The sequence below is a fragment of the Helicoverpa zea genome, chromosome 20 (assembly GCF_022581195.2).
Source record: "Helicoverpa zea isolate HzStark_Cry1AcR chromosome 20, ilHelZeax1.1, whole genome shotgun sequence".
NCBI lineage: Eukaryota > Metazoa > Arthropoda > Insecta > Lepidoptera > Noctuidae > Helicoverpa > Helicoverpa zea.
The window spans coordinates 5,705,556-5,727,238 of NC_061471.1; the positions used below are offsets into that span (position 1 = coordinate 5,705,556).

General features: G+C 40.5%; 1 protein-coding gene across 2 annotated transcripts; it reads right to left on the bottom strand.

Moving 5' to 3' along the window:
* Window positions 1-1,683: 1,683 nt before the first annotated feature.
* Window positions 1,684-21,445, bottom strand: LOC124640074 (proteasome activator complex subunit 4B-like). 2 transcript variants are annotated; one of them, XM_047177688.1, is made up of 25 exons: window positions 20,964-21,445; window positions 18,191-18,331; window positions 17,563-17,679; window positions 17,012-17,140; window positions 16,672-16,716; window positions 16,383-16,593; window positions 16,103-16,256; window positions 15,528-15,705; window positions 13,769-15,193; window positions 13,497-13,671; window positions 12,900-13,190; window positions 12,360-12,622; window positions 11,743-11,988; window positions 11,176-11,420; window positions 10,728-10,855; window positions 10,285-10,473; window positions 9,632-9,827; window positions 9,060-9,259; window positions 6,890-7,008; window positions 6,366-6,499; window positions 5,887-6,083; window positions 4,494-4,656; window positions 3,867-4,091; window positions 3,247-3,392; window positions 1,684-2,707 (listed from the first exon to the last, which is right to left on the bottom strand). In XM_047177688.1, exons 1-25 carry the CDS (start codon window positions 21,191-21,193, stop codon window positions 2,333-2,335), a joined length of 5,922 nt encoding a protein of 1,973 aa, XP_047033644.1. In that variant the 5' UTR covers window positions 21,194-21,445; the 3' UTR covers window positions 1,684-2,332. The 2 variants fall into 2 exon arrangements, with proteins under 2 accessions (XP_047033644.1, XP_047033645.1); XM_047177689.1 differs by lacking the exon at window positions 17,012-17,140.
* Window positions 21,446-21,683: the final 238 nt, after the last annotated feature.

Here is a 21,683-nt window from a genome sequence, read left to right on the forward strand (position 1 = left end):
AGTAAGAATGGTCTGTTTGATTCAAGAACAAAATCTCTTGTATGTAATAGCCACTGGCCTGATTGCAGATACATACTTTTTATTAGAATTATGTTCAGACACGAGGAGGTCAACCTACCTGAATCTAAAATTTTACCAATCGAACACCTTCCACTATTGTGATGTGATGTGGGGTTGAAAATTTATTGAAGAAATTTGACAAATAGTAGGTTGATGTGCTGTCATCTGCACATGATAAAACTGTCTTGAATGTACTCAATACACTAGTGATCACCAAGCTGGTTAACAAAACTGGAAACATGTTTTACTAGCGACCCGCCTCAACTTCTCACGGTTAACAGTATTTCTCCACTATTTAATGTATGTTATGTTATTATACATATAAACATTCCTGTTCAATTACTTTATCTATAAAAAACTGCATCGAAATCCGTTGCATAGTTTTAAAGATTTAAGCATGCATAGGGATAAAAGGACAGAGAAAGCGACTTTCTTTTATACTATGTAGTGATTTTGGAGAACCCTTCAAGTGGAATATATGTATATACATAGTGAATATACATACTGTCAGTTGCAGAAAGATCCATTGAAGTTAAAGTTTCTTTAAATCTATTGCTGACTCTTTCTTTGTCAACAAGATGAGTGTAGTTACCGGCACGGATATTAAGCTCTCGGCGGAAGAGTGGGGATCGCTTTGCGCACTGTACACATAAGGCAATAAACCAATAAATCGCTTCTGCGCAAGTGAAGGTCAGGGCTCAATATCCGTGCCGATAACTATAGCAATAGATTTAAAGAAGCTTTGACTTTGTAACCATATGCACACAAGTGTAGTAAGTAGAAAACATTGTTGTTGATGTTCAGATCTGTGTTGACAGTGAACACATTCTGATTCCGAGTTTTGTAAGTTTACGCGCTCGATACGTAATTATAACTTGGCTGAAGTAAAGAGTCGTATGCTACATCACATGATTAGAATATAGCACGTTCATTTATTTTTCCGGGTAATGACGTTTACTCTTTCGCAAGTGAGCGCGTTTATAATACAACCAAGTGCCGATGACAGCCTGTATTAAGGCGACGAATTGGTAAACAATAATTCCATAACCGGCACGCGCATCTAAGGGGCCAAGAGGAGACGGAGCGTCTGAGTTGGGCGAGGATTAGCATACGCGCGCTAGCTTATAACTAAAAGTCGTAAGCGACAAAATGGTTTTGTAATTTTATTATTTAGAAATGATAATTTGATAAAAATTCCTTCCACAATTTTAAAGATTATGTATATACTCAAGTACTAAAAAAGTTAAGAGGCTTAAATCGGTCCCGTTTGCCCATAATATGTGAATCTCTTTTTAAAAAGAGGTATGTTTGATATATTTTTCTCTGTTAGAAAAGTTACCTAATCATGTTTTGAAGTCTAACAAAATAAGGTTTATATCATGAACTTTCAGGTAACCAAGTTGTATTTTGATCCGTTTTGTATTTACTGAGAAAAAAATTGAGATCCTTGGCGCCAAAATTTCCTATTCGTCCTCTTAAATAGGCAGTTCTAAAATTATTGCAATTAGTATGATAATTTACGCATCGAGCAAGTTAACTTGCAAAACTCGCACTAGGCACTCAGTTTTATGCATTTGATGTTGGTGATGTTGAACAAGGTTAAAAGGCTAGAATTAAACACACTTTATTTATTGATGTATTTAATACAACATCCTAAAAAAGAAATATTAATTAACTCATATTTATACATGTATTTACAAATCCCTAACCCTTGTAAACAGATCTGTAATGGAACAAAATGTCTTAAAATCAATGCAACACTGATAACTAAATTTATATATTTTTTTTTATTGTAAATCAAACATTTTCTAGCTTTTCTCCTCCCCAATCAAATTAAGAAAAGTTTAATGAAACTATAAAATAAAATATTTTTAAACAAATTTTCAAAATTACTCATTGACCATCTTAATAGCTAATCCGTCACCGGCGTCTACTGTGTGGGCACAGGAATATGAGTTGTGGAGCCACCACCATGACAGATTCAATACAAACACGTAATACACAAGTAGATACGTGAGCAAGTGATGCAATGATTATATCGTAACTTACATAACTAAGCCACTACAATATTTATGGCGTTTCTATTACACTGATTTACCGCTGGCTCGATTAGTATATTCCACGGTATAAACGATTACGGGTACTGTGCACATAGAAGGGAGTCGAAACAAAATCGTTTTAGATTAATTATGCAACTAAAATTTGTGTCATACGTAAAGCTATTGTTGAATATCACAATGAAATCGCTTATGGTAATCGGCGCAGACGAGATTCAGGCGCAGTAGGAGGGGGGCGAGGTGAGGTCGGCCAGCAGGTCGAGCTCCTCCTCGGAGAGCTGGTCGCGGTGGCGCGGCCAGTCGTCGTGGTGCGTGCGGCGGAAGTCGGCCAGCGCGGCGCGGATGGCGGCGGGCACGGGGTCGGGCGCGCTGGTGTGCCGCGCCAGCTCCGCCAGCACGGCGCCCAGCCGCGCGCCCAGGCTGTAGGGCCGCGACGCCAGGTAGCCGCACAGCCCCAGCACGCCGCAGTGCCGCTCCACCAGCGCCGCCGCCCGGCAGCTGCGCATCAGCGCCGCCAGCGTGCGCTCCTCGTCCGGCAGCGCGCGGCAGTGCATCAGCCCTGTCAGCAGCTTTGCTGCCGATTGACGAACCTTCACGACACAATTATTATTTTAATAATCATAAAAAAAATAACAGACGTTCTCAACATATTAATATAGGAATAGTATTACCCTGGGTTAAAATAAAGATTTAATAGAATATCTTAAAATATATCCTAGTCAAATTTGAGCACTACAAAGAACAATGTCAGGTTTCGGCCCACCCAATCAACTTTTAAAACTAAATTCTCACGGACACAAAGTTCTTTACTACAACAATTTAAATATAAAATACTAACTTCTTATAAAATATTTAATTGTTATCTAGAACTTTTCCAAAAAAAAAAAATCATTTTAATAAGTAATTTTTTGTTTATCGAGTTCAGGTTTTTCGTTTTAATAATTTGGAATAATTTGGTTTTGAGAAGTTCAATGCAAAAGTGGAAAACATAGAAAAGCTTCTGACATTAAACTACACAAAAAACTGTAAGAATTTTCACTGTACATTAAATATTTTTATTGAGCCTAAGTTACTATGGACGTCTGACATTGTTCTTTATGAAATAATCGTGTTTAGAAAGCAGGCTGACCTCCAGTCTTGGATCTCTCATTAGTTTGAGTGCGAACTGCTCGGTGGCGACGGCGCGGTCCACTTGGTCACACAGCATCGGCAGCCCGTAGAACAGCAGCGGCTGAGCGAAGTCGATGCACGCGAGACGAGCCCACCACGACCGACCTGATACAGTACATGCTTTATTTCAAGGAGTGAACTTAGAGAATGGGTCATGCTTGTTAAGTTGTTGATGTAAGAATATTCGAAATGTGTTCGTGATAGCGTTACAAATATCTATGTATATGCGTATGTGCATACCGCACACAAAATGTTCGTGATTATTGCACTAAAATAATAGCTGAGCTCGTGGATTCTCCGGGGGCTGTGAGATTGTCCGAAAGAGATACCGCGGCCCGGGTACATAAAAGGCCTATGACGGAACATGACGGATTTTTAGTCTGTAAAAGTCTGACACACGCTCACCGCTGCTAACACACAGCGAATGGATTATTTTTGTCATCATTAAAAAAAATCCAGCGGATAGAAAATGTTCGCTGGTGAGTATAAGTAGGTACGTATACAGTAGGCAATGGCCGAAATCGGCCGTGGACGCCATTACAAGTAGGTACGTAATAACGAGTGTATGTTAGTAGTTACCGTCAGCTCCGGCGCGCAGATGGCGCAGCGCGACGTCGAAGGCGGCGGGCGAGTGCAGCGCGAGCGCGAGCGAGGCCAGCAGGCCGGCGGCGGCGCGCGGCAGCTCGTCGTGCGGCTGCGGCGGCCCGCGCGCCGCCAGGGCGCAGGCTGTCGCGACCAGCGTGTACTGCGTCTCCGTGTTGCCGTTCACGCCGCGGACTATCACGCCCATGCAGCCGCGGAGTACTAAGGCAGAAAAAATTTTTATGCAGAATCTGTATTTTATATTTATCTATGTATGTAAATAAAAGAAAGTCGTGTTAGTTACACATTTTATAGTTCAAGAATGGCTGAACCGTTTGAGCTGAAAATTAGAAGGGAGGTAGCAACTCCTTTTAAGATAAAATTAATAGTTTAAACTAAAAACACGCTTTTAAACATTACAATAGAATCAAAAATGTGTTTTTTAGTTTTAAAAATATTAATTTTATTTAATACTTTTTTGCCGGTGCCATCTTGGGGAGGCCGCCATATTGGATTTGTAATATAAGTTTCCTAGGTAGTCATGTATTTTAATAACTTACCATGGGGCTAACCGAGCATGTGTGACAAAGGTGTCCCGTTATTTATACAAGTAAGTATCGTTACCGGTAGTGAGCAGGTTGACGGCGCGGGCGTGGTCGCGCGGCGCGGGCGCGGCCACGTCGCCGGCGAGGCGCAGCGCGGAGTCCAGCCGCGCCACCAGCTGCTTGTCCACGCGCGAGCCGCGCGCGCCGCCCTCCGACTCCGACGCCGACCCGCCCTCTGCCGTCTCAACACAAATCAAACATTCAACGACTTGATTATGGGACCACCTGGGAGGTATACCCTATAACTAAAAAAGAATTTAGCAAATCGTCTTCGAGTTATCGGTGAACATAAATAAAAAAAGATCCCAACGAATTGAGAACCTCCTTCTTTTTGAGAAGTAGGTTAAAAAAAACACGCTTTTAGTAGTCAGTCCGCCATCAAGGGGAAGCCGCCATATCGGATATTTATATCCTAATCGCAGATTCCAAGATTCAAATTAAGTGGGTAAATTAAGATTCCAAGATTTTCTTACATACATAGTTACAATTGAAGCTAAAGGCCGGTTTACACTTTGCGAAGTGTGAAGTGATAAGTGTTAAGCGTTAACTTTACGCGATAAGTCTCAAGTGTTAAGTAATCTTTTCCATCTCCGTTTACACAGTGTTTAGGAAGAAGCTCATAGTGGTACTGTCCGTTGTGCATAGTGTCTCTAGAAATGGAAGATGAACAGAGCCTAATATTGAGACAAATAATTAAGGAGATTGTATCTGTTGTGGTATATGATATAGAAAATGAACTCAATTTTGAAATCGGGAATTCCCATCGCTTCACTCAGTTTCAATAGGGCCGCATCTCTCAACTGTTTCCGTCTTACCACAAAAACTTTTAAACGTCAGTTTATGCCTTGTCTAAAAAAATGACAAATTATGACGTTGACATATGGTTCATTTTGCAGCCAAAATTTTATTAGACAAGTGTAAAACAGGGTTTAAAGTTTTTGTAGTAAGGCCCTATGTTTTTAAATTCTGCGCACTTTACATTGTATAGGCATTCAAACTTTATGTATTCTTGTACGAATTTTAAAGTATGTTGTTCCGTCCACTTCATTTTCGCTTTGAACTTGACACTGCGCACTTAACACACACGTATTTACACACTGATTAGTACAGGCAAATTGCGAGAGAGGGTAGTAGAAAAGTTGAGAGGGGGTAGTCACTTAACAACAAAAATAGACCTTGATTCACTCGCACTAATCAATAAGTACTAATCGCACGTATCACTTAACACTAATCACTTTACGCTTCCGTTCACACCTTGATTACTAAACACCTGCACTAATCACCTGCAGTGTTAACTTAACAAAGTGTAAACCGGGCATAATATACGCGCGTTGATCCGGCGCGGTACTCCGTCGTGTCCTCGCGGGGACTGCACTGCATGGCTGACGCTGCTGTATGACTGTGCTGTGTACCTGTGGCGCATCATCATTGGTGGGCGTGTGGCGCTGGTGGTCGGGCGACAGTCGCGCCACGTCGACCAGGGCGACCTCGCCCACCGTGCCGACGGCCGCCAGCGAGCGCAGCGCGCGGCTCTCGGCGCCGCACTCCGTCGTGTCCTCGCGGGGACTGCACTGCATGGCGGCGGCGGCTGATGCTGCTGTCTTTATCACTGCAATGTTCAAGTTCATTAGTATTACACAGCTGGATTTCTGAATCCTACTTTATTATTAAAGATATTTTAGAAAAACATTAAAGATTTTTTCATTTAGGCCTTCACAAGTACTTATAAACGACAAAAATATAAATTAAGTTGATTCCAGTTTTCAGTCAGAAAGTGGTAGTTTTTTTTCGGTAATAGAATCTGGAATGCTAATCGACCTTTTAGCTAAACCATCACAACAAAAAAATATCTTTATGTAAAACATATAGGTACGACATATGCATAACCTACCGATATCGCCGTTCTCGTCATAGAGTGCGGCGAGGCGCGGCTGCACGGAGGCCAGGAAGTCGGCGAGGCGCGGCGCGGGGCCGCTGCTGCCGCCCGGGAACACCAGCTCCGTGTCGAAGATCGTCATCAGCAAACTGCGATATAAGTAGTATTTAATAACATATGAAGACTATCATCATAATCATTATAAAGAAAAAAAAATGTATTGTGTATTGTGGCATTACACCATACATTTTTTTACAATACACCCTAGGGCCTAGAGTCAATGTCCACAACCCTAATTTACTCGTGATGCAACAGTTATTTTTTCTTTTAATGTCATACTCCTATTTACTCTCTTATCTACTTCCTTATTTACTCGCTTATATCAATGCATCGCATTGCATTGCAAGCAAATTATGCTAGCCACTCCCTTGTTACTCTTACCATATATTCCCGAGTGCTAAAAACTTATAGAGCGTTTAATTAACAAGATAAACCAATTTGACAAAATATTCATATAGTATACATAGCTGTGACGTTACCTGCCCACCGTCTCCCTAACGTTCTGATAGGGGTGTTGAATGAAGTTGGCCTCTTCCAGCCGCTTCAGCAGCTCAGCCGCGAGCGGCGCCGCGCGCCAACGTAGAGAACCCAAAGCGCCCTGTGGAGAATCTTATTATTTACCACTATGACATTAAACAATATACTGGACGAGGGAAAATTTTAAGACATTTATTTTTGTAAAAAGTGAAGTTGATGTACGAGAATCTGAATTAATTCCAACGTTATATCAAACGTAAAATTGTTTTACAATTTCGGCGTCATCTGGGTCTCACAACATCTGGGTTATGATTGAAATAACAGTAACAGAAATGATTCAAACACATTTATATGTAAGTATTAAAATAAAATTACATTATGCTTAAGAAAAAATACAAAAAATCTATCTAAACAAAAATACAACGAAAAAAACATAATTAACTAACGGCAAATCGAACTAAAAACACATAGAATAAATTCTAAACAAGAACCTCTTTCGAACAAAATCTTTAGAAATAAAAACAAAAGAAAGCATCTACGACGCAGAATATGCTCCAATAAACATTGCTAGCCAAAATAAAACTTATTTTTTTTTTAAGCGAAGGATGCAAGTTGTAACAGCCAACTCAGCTGAACATACTCTACGTACATATAACAATACAATTTTGAATTTCGAACGCCCCGCCAATCTTGTCCATTATGCCAATACCCTTCAGAGAGATACCACCAACATCTCCATACAATTATTGCTCCTTTACTGAGAAGGAAGACGTAAAAATAAAATAAAAATGACTATAATACGAAGAAACATGGATCGATAGTGCATGCGATCCTAAACATAGTGACATTCGTAAAGTTTCCACACAGGCTTCTCTCACCTGCATGGCGTGAAGCCTAGCACAGACGCGGAACAGTGTGTCGCCTCTCGGCTCGTTGTACCGGCGAGGGGCCGACTCATCCAAGTCAGAATCCTCTTCCAAACCTCGTATGAGGTCCGGCTGTTGGATCGGCAACTTTTATATTTAGTATACAGTTACCGAATTAAAGAGAAGATAGACATGTTTTGCGCATAACGGTCATCATTTCAGTAACCCCTTTATGTACTAGCAAAGTCTCGAAGAATAACCACATTTGTATTTATCAACAGAGCAACTACTATAAAGATTAAAGGGTTTACAAAATTATTGAGAACCACTGTAATGCTTCTAAGATTGCTCAAATATATGTAGCCTCCTTTTGGACTACAACCTTTTTTGTAAGATTTTAAGAAACGATAGATACCAATCAAAGAATCATATTTCTTCAAACTGTCTTCAATTTTCTACCAAGAAACAAGTTAGAAATCAGGTGAAATGCTTCGTCTTCATATATCTGACATACAAATTGGACATAGCACCGAAGATCAGACTTTTAACAGATGTTTGCTTGCCTTCTCTTACCTTACCGAGTACTGGAGTACATGGTAAAATATATTAGCAATTCATTACCCATACTCCACCATATGTACATACTATGTAGAGCACACCTTCAAAACGACGAATGGAATGTATAAGAAACGATCAGTATTGATCTGCGACGCCACGAATCTTCAGAGCTGCAGCTATCGAAATAATAAAATGATAATTGAATGAATGATTTTAATGGCAAAGCTGGTTAAACTGATGAGGCTTTGATGACTGCACTTTACGGCTACAAAGCTATATTTTCTATAGTACTATCCAACCAATGTCATGTATGACCTACTTTATCCTGCCTTTACAGTGGATGTCGAATTTCGACCTAATATTATAGCTTCTACGAAAACTTGGTTAAAGAGTGTCATACATATCATTGGTTGAAAGAACATTACGGATCCTTCTAGAGTTTAAAACCTGGCGCACGTACTAAAAGATGTTAGTTCTTTTAAAATGAATGTGTTAGTTGCTATAATATGATGAAGTTCCTATAGGCTGGCCGCTCACGTCAGGTAATCGATAGCCGTTTTTTGTTGGAGAAAAAAAGAACACACGGATATCAAAATATCGGTTGGATTATCTGTCCTACAAAAATTCTGACGTGAGCGTTCTGTCCTATACTGAATGAGTTTTTTATAATCTTTTAGCAAACCTACGGGGCAAATGACAACTATACTTTACGGGGTCCAAAATGGTACTTTTCTGGTTTATAACTGACCTGTAGAGCATAAAGCCTAGCGCAGACACTGAAAGAAGTGTCGCTGTCGGTGTCACTGTCACTGCCGCGAGACTGCGGGGCACACAAGTCTAGCAGCATGGTCAGGACTTGGTGGCCCCGGGTGGGGTCCAGCTTCTCGACTCCCGTGGCCACGCATGTACCCCAGTCCTCTAGTGTTTCCGGAGTTACTGATGTCAGACCTGGTGATAACATTTATGGGTAAAAGAATCGGCAAGTTTTTGGGTTCATTTTCTTTAAAAGTTATTTTGTAAAATTACCCCTTTTTGATTTAAGAACTTTTGGTGTACACAGAGAATGTATAGATTTGTAAAATATAACGCGGTTAATGACACAAGCTAGTTATGCCAGTGACTTGCATACTCGATACTTGTGTTCCTGTGTGCCATGTGATATAAAGAAACACGTGTGTATATTTTTTCTCGTGTCTGCATAACCCCGGCTGTAGCCAGGAATAGACGTGTTTGGAATACTTTAGAATACCTAAAATAGCACTCATAATTTCCCAGTATCAGAAAATTCACGAGTCCAAAAATCTTAATAACAATACATACCAGCTTCAAGTATATTAAGTGCGGCCGCATACATCTGCCTGGCGCGAACACGCGGCCAATAACGCGGTGCGCGCAGTGCCGCAGCCGCCACTTCCGCCGCGAACCGCTGCGGCGCCTCTTGAGAGTCGCACGCGCAACGTTCTGCGTGACGCAAGAACTTGCGTGCTACGGCTGACCCGAACTGAGCGAATAGAGTCTGCGAGGGAATTTCCTCGTTAATTATATGTATTAACAATGGCCGGCTTAGGTATGGCGGAGATTTTTTCTTCCACTGTCAAACTATTACCGTTGCTCTTGATGAAATGATATGTCAAATCATTAATCATAAATGTGAATGAAAGGGATTGACTCACGCGAAACTTGTGTTTCGTTAGTTAATTAAGTGCAATTTAAACGGAAACATGTTGGACATTAGTTTTTTGTAAAGTGTCTTCAGATCGAAGCATCATCATCTCGTGTTTTTATTAATAATAGGCATTTTTTTGAAAAGACACATGGTGTCGAAAAGAAACAAGAGGCTACATTCAAACTCCCCAGAGTTTAGCCTCTTATTACTATTGTGAAAACTGGTTAACGCATTCATGATAAGTAACAGATCCAGGCCTAATTACAAAATAAAAACACATTTGCCTTGGTATTATATAAGCACTCACCCTCAACAGCGCAAATCGCACTCCATTGAATTTGTCTTTGCCCTTCTTCTCTTCCACAGTTAAGAAGGCGACGAGGCGGTCCACGTTGCTTTCATCAGTGAAGAACTCGTAGATATGCCGTTCACCTTCCTCCATGTCCTCGGGACTCAGGTCCGAAGAGAATACTTGCTCGCTTGATGGTGCTGCCACCTGGGACAAGTATACTTAGATAAAATAGGTCCGTTCATTAACTATGGTGACGAAAAAATTTCACCGAAGGATAGTTCGTAAAAACGACACCAACTTCATATATGTAGTTGCAGGAAAGTCTGTTAATAATTGGATAGTTTCTACAGGAACTGAGAACTAGTTCACTGTTAAGTCCTTGTTTTTTTTCATCAGTTAATATTATTCCACAATAATCTGAGATTTTTTCATTACTACGTGCTGTCGATGCTACATACCTCAAGAGTCTCAGGCCAACAGTAGAAGCCGTATGTTGGATTCCTGAGCCACGGCGTCTCCCATTCGGCATCAGTAGTATGTTCTCTATCTTGAGACCATATGGCCCACTCCAGATCCTTTCTATAACCTGAGAAACATAGAAATATATTTTAGTAATAGCTATTGTGGATAAGAATACAGCAGATTAATTGTATAAAACTTTAACTTTATTTTGACAAAAACTACTGGACCGAATTTAAAAATTCTTTCATCATTAGAAAGCTACATTATCTGCAAGTAACATAGGTTATATTTTATCTCGATACGGACAGAAGTTCCAACGGGCTAGTTATTTAGAAGGATAAAAGAAAATCAAAAGCAGAGTTGACTTTTGCTACATTGTTTTTTCTAAAGCAAAGTTAACTTTTTTTTTCGGTTTTAAATATCGATATCGACATTTCTACTTACCAGGCACCCGTTTCACAGGCCTCGGTACCCCAGCTATCTCATAGGGGTCCATTTCTATCTTCACAATCTTGTGCTTGCGTTGTTTGAGCACGTAATGCACGAGTCGTTGCGCCGTGCGTCTTACTGCAATGTCGTCGTGTAGGAGAGCTTTAACCATGCCTTTGACGGCGGCGCCAGGGTATGGAGTTTGTAGTGACGGGCAGAAAGTTAGCATTTGTATTGCTAACTCTAGGCGACGCCATTGCCTGTGGGGAAAATTTGATGATTAATTTGTGTGGTGAATATAGAAATGTAAGGTTGCATTGAAGTTATTTTGGAACATTTGCTACTAAATTTTATTGATGGCAAAAATCATCAAATGATCCCTCCCGCTGTGGTTTAGCAGCAGTGAGGGAGTGTCAGACTGACAAACTGACAAAAAATCCACCATGTACCGTCGTAGGCCTTTTGTGTACCAGGGCCGCGGTAACTCTTTGGAACAATCCTGCAGCCCCTGACATGATGACCTTAAACTAAATTAAAGTTTACGATACCCAAAGAATACATAAATATGCAAATAACACTTACACATTGGGCGTCTCCACAACTTTGACGAGTTCCATGATCAGCTCATTGTACTGCTTCTCACATCTATCTGAAGTGGCCTGTTCTTTAGCTATGGAGGCGTTCAGGAGCTCCTTGAAATGCGGCTCGGTGCGTTGTTCCTCAGTTAGAAGGACCGCGGCCGCGATCACTGCTTCGAGAGACATTGTAAGTCGGGTGTTCACTGTTGGGAAGTGACGGTGGAGGCTGTCGCTGAAGGCCTGTTCGAGGCTGGAATATATAGTTTTAGAGTAAGTATCGGACGCGAATTTAATAAGATGTGGGTTTTTTGGTTTTGAAAATCGGGATGTTACACGAAAAATAATTTAGTTTTGCAGGGAGGGTATAGTAATATAAGGGAGTATATAGGGGGAGTACATAGAGGTGTATATAAGAGAGTATAAAAAAAGAGGAAATAAGTGCGATGTCACAACTAAATTAGGGTTGCGGGCATGGCCAAAGTGCCCAATACGATAGCCACCGCTGAGTAAAAAATGTTTTCATTTTTGAGAAGAAAAAAGAGCGGTCAAACTAAGCATTTACCCACATAAAGTGACTCAGTCGATATGAACGAAAGTATAAGTATATTCTAAAGTACTCACCGCACCATACTAGGCTTCTCACTAAGCGGTGCATTTAATATAGCAGGCCACAACGTCCGTACCACATCCCAGTCCTGTTTAGCAACGAGGGGCCCAGTACGGGGTCCCAGCATCATGAACAAGACCCCCTTATGTCTGGCGTGCCATTCGTCGCCTTCGCCCCCTTCGGCTAAAATTGCGGCGAGTTTGGGAACGAGAGCCCGGTAGGAGTACGGGTAGTGGCTAAGCATCCAGTACAGACGAATTTGGGCTAAGATGCGTACCTGTACGAGAAATTGGGTTAAGATCTTGAAGATGATTCGAAATGGAGCATGTGTGGTTTTAGTTTATATTTTACATTTATTTTTATAGTGTACATTTTACATAATATGCATACAAAATATGTAATACATCAGCCGATTATAATATAAGAATAGATCGCAAAAAAAAATCATCTGTTTTCTCTGATGACTGGAATACTTAATTTTATCAGTTTCTCATTTATTTATTTAATTTTATCATCTACATGACTAATAACAACTTTACATAGACCATACTCACCGAGCTATAAGTATTGACGGACAGATCAGCGAGCGCATGTAACGCACTGAGCGCGGAGGGTGTAATCCCGGCCTCGCACACGAGGTCGTACCTCGCGTCATCATGCAGCCTCGCAGCATCAGCAGCTAACATACGCAGCCTCGCAGCCCCGGCCCCTCGTGTCCCGCCCTGTCGGTCCGGGGGCCCCCCGCGACCGTCTAACGCGCGTTCCAAAGCCCCGTATGAACGGAGACGGTTCTCCAAACCTGGGCTCCCGCGTAGACCTTTCATTACTACCACGCGTTCCCACACCTGGTAAGGTCAAAAGATAATTTGATTTAATTGGAACTATTTAATTAAAAATTATTTATTTTGATAAAAAAAATTACACCCCGACATACGTACACTGTCTCAAATACCTGATTGTTTAGTTAATCTACATTATACCTACTCATCTATAATTGACTGCAATATCAAATATACCTAATATAACTAAGATTCTAAATTCTGGATGAGGTCAGCATATCCAAGGGTCATGTTTAAATAGCGCTACAGGTACAACTAACCTCTACAGAAAACCGAAAAAAATACTATTAATACAAAACAAGTGCAAATCACCTGTATGAGCATCTCCAAGCCCCTGGTATCATCAGTTTTCTCCGCTAAGAGTTTAGCTTGCACCTCAAGCAGCAGTCGAGTAAGCGCCACTCGTACGTTCTCACCGTCAAGTGTTACTTGGTAACGTACGCCGCATGTGAATGGAATGCTGGTCGCGGGCACTTGGGATTCCATGCTGAAAATATGCAATTATTAGTCTTGTACAGTCCTGGCAAAAGCAAGGGAACTGTATTCCTCAATTATAAGGTTGAATGTTGAAATTAAAAACTTACAGTTGCACGGGTTCTTCATCAGGCGGCGGCAAGAATGTGCTGCAAGCCAGCACAGCGTTGATAATGTAGAAGCTGCGCAGCCTGCGCTCGCGACACATCGGCCGCTCACCGCTCAGCCACTGCCGCAGACGTTGCACCTCCGCCTTCAGGTATCTGTCCAGCAACATCTGCGCACACTCCGCCTCCGCGGCACAAGGCACGTGCCACTTCAGGTTCGCGTCCTTCAACATGCACCCGTAACCCCACTCGCGAATTGGCAGCCACTCCTGAGGAGCCTTATCGTAATCCTTCGGCGAACTCTTCCACTCCTTAAGGTCGATATAGCACAGAGACATGAGCATATGACTCAGGACCTCACACGCTCGCGACAGCGCGTAGTTCGAGTGAAGTTTCAAGGCCCTGTCTAATATTGGAAGGATGTCCGGAATATACTTGAGGAGCACCAAGCCGTCACACTCCACTATGTGCATGAACAGAACCAATCTGTACATGAGGTCGCGCGGGGGATTCTCTTCGTGGAGCGCCTCGTCAGTAGACAGCAGTTCTGTCAACTCTTCACAAAGCTTCGGCATGAAAGCCGCTAATGTCGATTCAGAATCAATTCGAGCAAACACACGCAACATCACGCCAACCATGCTTCCAGAAACATTCGTTTCAAACGTGGACTCAGTGGCAAAAGCTTTAAACTTCCTCAATGCCTCCTTAAATATCTTCGGCGAACACTGCATCAGCACAGCTGTGGCAGCCGAAGAGATTGCTGTCTCCATAACAGCATCAGTCTTGCTACGTACGCCGTCAGATTCCTTCGTATCCAGTCTTACATGTTCCAGTACGCTAGATTCAATAATGACAAACAGTCTGTCCAAGAATACGAGGACGAAGTCTTCGAATTGAGCAGTGGACTCACAAGTCAGAAGCTCCTCTTCAGTGAGGTCATCGTGGTGCTCGTGAGCAGAACTACAGTCTATGAATGGCACCATCCATGTGAAGATGAGGATGAAGTGTAGTGTAACTAATGTCTTTTTAATATCGTTAGGATCGAGACCTGGTAGGACTGCTAAAAGGAATGGCACCACATGTGTTGGGCCTTCTGGGTAGTCTGCGTCAGCTCCACGTAGCATGGGCCTGGCGACTGCGGCCACAGCAGACATGGCTGCGGTGACTCGGTGAGGCTCGGTGAGTGACGTCAGAGACGTCTTTAGTCTCTCTAGCAATGGCGGAACTACTATAGCAGGGCGCAGCGTCGCCAAGTTCTGCAGAGCAATAGATATGTCGAGCGAGCCGCTGCGGCTGTACACCGCCTGCAGTGTCGGTTCCAGCACAATTTTCACAAAATCGGTGATGTCTTCATCTCTGAGTTGATACGACTCAGGTGTTTGGTTCTCCCAAGTTTCATAGAATCTTTTTTCACGTTCACGTCGCACTCTGTAAAAGGAATCTTCAGTTTATGGCAAGTTCTTTGTTGGTGAATGGTTTGGTTGGTGTTGGTGAATGGTACGACAGCATGTACGCCCTTACTTACGTGCCTTCTACAGAGACCCGACCACTTTCGGTCTCTGTCGACAGAAACGCTCGCGCTGACTCTCGTAAGTAAAGTCGTACATACTCCTAAACAACAATGGTATGGCGAGAATAATGATATGTTGATGAATATTATAAAGAACACCACTGCAACTGAAAGCTTTTTAATCGAATTTCCGAGGCGAGATGAGGATGATTCCAAGTCTGTTTTATTACTATTCCTTGAGCAAATGTTTACCTGTTGAGGAACTCTCTGGCGAGTTTCCTGAGGAGGTCTCTGAGTTTGTAGGACCAGCGGCCGGAGTTGGCGCTGTGCAAGTAGCTCTCCACTCCGGCTAGGAAGCTGCGCAAGTGTTTCAGCACCACGCCGTTGGGGCTGATACTCCATACTATCCAGGAGGCCACGTGTTTCATCTCTGGACAATATAAACTAGTTGTAATTTCACGCTTACTGGAGTAACAAGAGGTTTTAAACCTGACCATGCCGATACTTATCTACTGCATACAATTGTTTTTCCATTGAATCATCGAAAACCTTGTGCTTTTTTTACTAAACTAGGAAAATAAGCTACAGATCATATTTTCATTCCATTTATCGCCTTAAAACACACATGCCTCAATTTACGCAAATCCATGGTAACCGCCTAATGGGCATGTTACGTCATAATCTCTAACAACTATCGTCCTACTCTGCTCAAAAATAACCATGAACAATCCAGTGACAACTTATGACCAATCGCTTATCAAAAATAGCAATTGGCATTAACAGTGGCATTGTGTGCAGTGAAATGAGGCATGTTGATAGAAACTTACCGAGGGAATGGCAGCGAGTGATTTGCATGTCTTTGTAGCTGACTGGTAAGTTCAGAGCGTGAAGGAACCTCATGAACATCTTCGGAACATGTGGTGTCCAGTCTATAGCACCAGGATTGCGTTTTGCTAGTCCAGCAAATAGCATCATTAAATCCTGTAGAGTAGAATACAAATTCATGTTTACATATTACATTTAATGAATAGAAGATCCGCGTGAAGAACATAATTTGTCTTTGCAGTCGGCTAAAAACTTGAACATCATTTAAAATAGGTATCTTACCGCGATCCCACACTGCGAGTTGTAACAGGTATCCCAGAGCGTCATGATTTCGTCGAACCACAGCAGATGTCCATGTGCTGCGAGCCTGGGAGGTAGCGCTACTGGCAGGAATACCGCCAGTTGGCAGATCACGTGCGTGTCCGTCGACCACGGGTTTATTTGCGGTAATATCTCCGCTAGAATTTCTCTTGTAGCGGTTATTGGGAAATATCTAAAACATAAGGTAAGGTAATTTAATCTTCAAGAATTGCTCTGAAGGAAATATGAATATAGTCAGTGTTCTACTTACGGTCTGGCACATTTGACCATAGAAATGTATGATAGTTCTAGCGAGCTGAAAAAAAAATTGACAAATCAGAAATTTGTTTGTTCATACGGACGGGAGGTTTGAAACATGCACAGCCTACCACCTGATATGCAGACACTACAATTTGTACAATAGGATAATTGGTCAAAATAACTTATTAATATTCAACTCGATAAGGTTGATCACTTAATAAATCATTTCTGGGGTCCATCATACCAAGGATAGTGACATGGGTTCGATGAATCATGAGCCCAAACCGTCTGCCACCCGATGTGCGAACAATAAGCGTGTCCCGAAAACTTAGTGTTTGTCTATTCATTACGTGGGCAGTTCGTTCTCTTCGGGTCCTGCTAGGCCGAGCAACTCTAGGGCGTCAGCCAGCCCATCGCCTGACAGGAATTTGCGAATCAAATCGAGCACATCGACTCCTTTTTTCGCAAAGCGACTTGGCCTGTACACATCATGATTTTAAGTAGATATTCTATGAACTTCATTTTAACAAATATGTTATTGAAAATAAATTAACAAAGGGCGTTATAAAATATGAAATCAATTTTACAGCTGTAAAACACGCCATGTCGGAATATATCCATATTGATGTAAGAATGACGTATTCATTGAGCACTCAATTAATTCTGGCTACGTGTATCGCGGTTATGCTTTGCTCTCTGCATATAGGTAATTCGATATACATGTGTGACTGCGTCGCAGCTTACGTACCCGAGACGTCACATGAAGGAAGTGCCCAAACAAAAGTTGGCGCTAAATGAGTTGCAGACACATTCATAATCAAGTTCTTTGGATTATGTGTTAATTCTTATGATGGCTGTGTTAGATCTTGATTCCTATGTAGGTTGAAAAGAAAATACTTACGTTAAATAATGGTACATTCCAATATGTGTGGAGCTCTTATCAAATATTTTTTTGCCCATATCGTAGAGCGGCCGCCACGGCAGCGTCAATTCTGCAGGTGTAATCAATTGTCTTTTCCTGTAGAAATTAATTATTTCGTCAGCAATTTAGCAAGCGGACTGTGCCAATTATTTGAAGTATTTACTGCCAAGAAGAATACGAGTATTTAGGCTCTTTTAATAAAATTTTTAGATAGATGGAGATACATACCAGCAGACGTTTGTAAGTTTTTTATGTGGACTTGAAACCCAAATACAAAAATAAATAAAATACCGATGCTTGGGAGTCATTGTGTGTAGACGTGCTTCTTTATTTCTTAGTTATTGACAATTATTTAAGAAACCCTAAGTATTGATTCCACAATAAATCAATCAAACTAAGGCTTTTTATTGAATTTGGAAGAAGTTTTCGTTATGAAAGAGACGAATTTTCAGTAGGTAAGTATGATAGTTAGCGAACATAACCTGATTGAGTGACTGTTTAATTAACATACCTCCTTTTAATTTAGATAGATGATTGAATCGTCATTTCAGCCTAAAAATACTAGTATTGTTAACTGTTCGAACATCGCCTCAAGAATTATACTTACTTAGTGAGCATTAGGAACATGGTGGCAAACTTGTGGACCTTTCCTGGTTCCAGATCAGGAATGAGCACTAGTTCGTACGCCAGTCGTATCAACTTCAGATGATCCTGCTTGCTAAACTTCAGCCCATGAATACGAATGTACCTGAGAATAAAATAAAAGAGTATTCCATCATCTCATACCTTCGTGTTTAGTTTTCTACAAAATAGGCCTAGTGAGATAAATATGCCTTCATTGTTCCTAGGAATGAAGGCATTTTTATGAAACTTGGGTTTCTAATGTTACATTATAAAAATAGGTGTAAGCTTAAAATAAAATATCGCTTTTTCAATTATTTTATGGAGTGTGTGGCGAATTCTTTCTTAGTGTGTCCGAACCACGAAGTTCTCCATGGATCGATCTGGAAATCAACTTCTCATAGATGGCTTCGATGCCTAGGAAGAAGGCATTCCTGCTTTTTTTCACATGAATCACATAACAATAAAACAATACGGAATGGCGAAGTAATATAATGAACTGTCAGTGTTATGTGAGGCCAGGTGCAGTTAGCAGGAAGCCCTGGGTGTCAGCCAGCATATTTGAAACTTCGGCAATACTTGCCAAAGGTTAACACTAAACCAAAACTTGTTATAAATTGAATGGTGTATTCATGTATACCTAGTACGAAATTATCCATTGCGATATTGTTGACTGGCTAATCTTGAGAGAATATTTTGTGTATATTTTTCGTAATGTATGATAGGGCTGTAGTTTTAACGTTCAATCAGAATCGCTTATGATTTGGAATTATTTAATGTAACTGTCACATTCCAAAGGTATGCTCATTCCATAACTACTGCTGTGCAAACTTGCTGTATTCCAAAATGTACATAAGGTGGTAATATAATATAGTGGTAACAATTATGGACCACTGAAATATGAAACATTATTATCGTATCATGACCATAATTTTAGTAGTTTTATTATTTGCATTCATTTTCTGGCAAACTAAATCTAATCTTAAAAATCTAAATTATTTGGAAATCATGCATCATTAGGTACGTATCAGGTATATTATGTAGCTTTGAACTGAATTAGCTACTGTGGCTTATGCCACCACATGTAACATTTCATCATCATTGATTAGTCAGTGGGAGTTACTAAGCAAAAAACATATCTTTATGAGACAATAACACAACACATTCTATAAAAACTAAAATAACTTCAGTGTTTACATCAAAGGGAATTTGAGTAGGTAGATAAAAAATATATTTTCCTGTTTCATTTTGACCAATCATTTGTCATTATGTATCTATTATATGGGTCTGTTATATGAATTTTAGAGGATTCAAATATGCAAAAATAAAAACGACAGTAAAATTGTTGAGGTAAACAATTGGCCAAATAAATTGTATGTTAGGTAATTGAATTCAATATAATTAATTAGGCATGCCTGTAAAAGAATATCATTATAGATTTTTGCAATTACTTAAAATAAGTTTTGAAAGAAAAACTTCTTGTAGTTTTTGTAATAAATGTTTAGTGTTGGTGATCTGCAAATGAGTTTATTTTTCAGAAGATTGATCTACACAGTATGTTACATTGTTTACATGTAGTTAACAGGACAGGAATCAATTAGCTGTGTTGATTTTTAGTAGCATGAATCATCACAAATTGCTCTAGCAAGGGCGTTCAAGATTGTCATCTTGAGCAATGTTTAGCACATGCAAACATTTACAGCTACATGCTGTATTTATACTCGAAGGCGACTTAATAGAGATTGATTTGTAAGATGTGATACTTTTTTCTTTTACTGACGTTTTGGAAAATTGGACTGACAATGGTTACCAGGTAGATTGAAATAACTTTGTGTTTGCAAACTTCAAAACAATGCACTTTATAGTCTAAGTAATTTTTGTGTTGTTTGAATATTTTTAAGCTATACCTAGAGCTACATAAAAACTCAAAGTACTTATTCCGTCTAGGCTTCATGTTGTATGACCTATGAAAAAAAAACTTAGCCCTGACATGGGGTTACTTGAAGTCAGATTAATTATTTGCAATAAATTGTTTCGGGTTTCATCATTCAGATGAAAGCGCTATAAAGATTATATGTATATAAATATTAAAGACACAGATTCAACAGCTGTGAGGCAAAAAAAAATTGGCTTTTCTTTTTGGTATTGATATGTTATTTACCCAACCGCCATGATTAACGGTACTGTACAGAAGAAACGTTCTACACTTAGGTTTCAAGCGTCAAGGAAATATTAATAAAAATAATGTCTGCCAATTGGAGTCATCAAACCCAATCGGCTACAATACATGACGACTACGTTGCCAGCTGTTTTTGACAGACAATCAGTCAAACAAAGGAAAATAATGATTTATTTTATATTCATGAAAATTGGTACTTCCAACGCGGTTATTAAGTTAAAATGGACCTGAAAAAATATAGCGTATATTTTTTCATGTAAATATTGTTACATTAAAAAATTTAGTGCAGTTACAGCCTTTTTGTCGTCCCACTGCTGGGCACAGGCCTCCTCTCTCACGGAGAAGGATTGAGCATTAATAGAAATTAAATTAAAAAATTAAATTAGTGCAGTTCATATTATTGTAACAAAAGCTTTTGTGTTCCAGAGACCGAGAGAGTTATGTTTACTACTCTTGATAAATATGTTAAACTGAGTTAAACAATCCTTCAGCTATCTATTGGACAGCTTCCAATAATTCAATATCACCTAAAATATGCCTCTCATGTAGGTTCATGTATTAAGGAAGAAAGTATATTTACTTCATGAGCCTGGAGGACCAGACGCCGCACGCTGGCTTCATCTCGCGCAGCATGACGGCCTTCGCCAGGTTGATCTTCACTTGTTCCAGGAACCGTATGGACTCCTCATCCAGCTCATTGGCATATGGTAGGATGTGATTCGTCAATATTTCCTTCTGCGGTTTGAACCCCAGAGCCTCTATACGCTCCGGGGTTGTCACCAAAAACTCAAACTCATCGTCTTGTATCATATTGATTGCTATATTTTATTGTTGTTAGAAAAAATATAACGAGTCACTGTGATTTTATGTCCTTTATTCCCGGCGGCCACATGAGCACAGTTGTAAGTTTACTCGATACACTTCCGCGGTTCACCAATATTATACTGTCATTTAACAAATCAAATTAACATTGAATTTACACAAGTCATCGAGATAATCACTGAAAGAAAATCCGAATCGCCAAGTCAGTTCACAACTGTCCCAAAGGTACGTTCCGATTCACAAAATTTTGACATGCGTCATTTCAACAAGTCTCGTCATGGTCATAAAAGCGTTTCAATCTACGCAATATAATGGGTGTGTTTGAGACTGCACGGGCTCGTGTGCAACAGCATTGGTTGCATCGGACATCGTTTTATATGATAGTTAGATATATGATATAAGTTATTGATTATTCCTGCGAACGAGGTAATAACATGTGTATATAGTTATTGACGTCTAGGATGCCCCACCTCAAAGC

Excerpts from the sequence above, each read along its gene's own strand:
- LOC124640074 (XM_047177688.1), bottom strand. The coding sequence starts at position 21,193 with ATGATACAAGACGATGAGTTTGAGTTTTTGGTGACAACCCCGGAGCGT. Across the intron at positions 10,856-11,175 it reads GCCTGTGAAACGGGTGCCTG|GTTATAGAAAGGATCTGGAG; the intron begins GTAAGTAGAAAT and ends TATGTTTCTCAG. Across the intron at positions 9,260-9,631 it reads ACTTAATATACTTGAAGCTG|GTCTGACATCAGTAACTCCG; the intron begins GTATGTATTGTT and ends TGTTATCACCAG.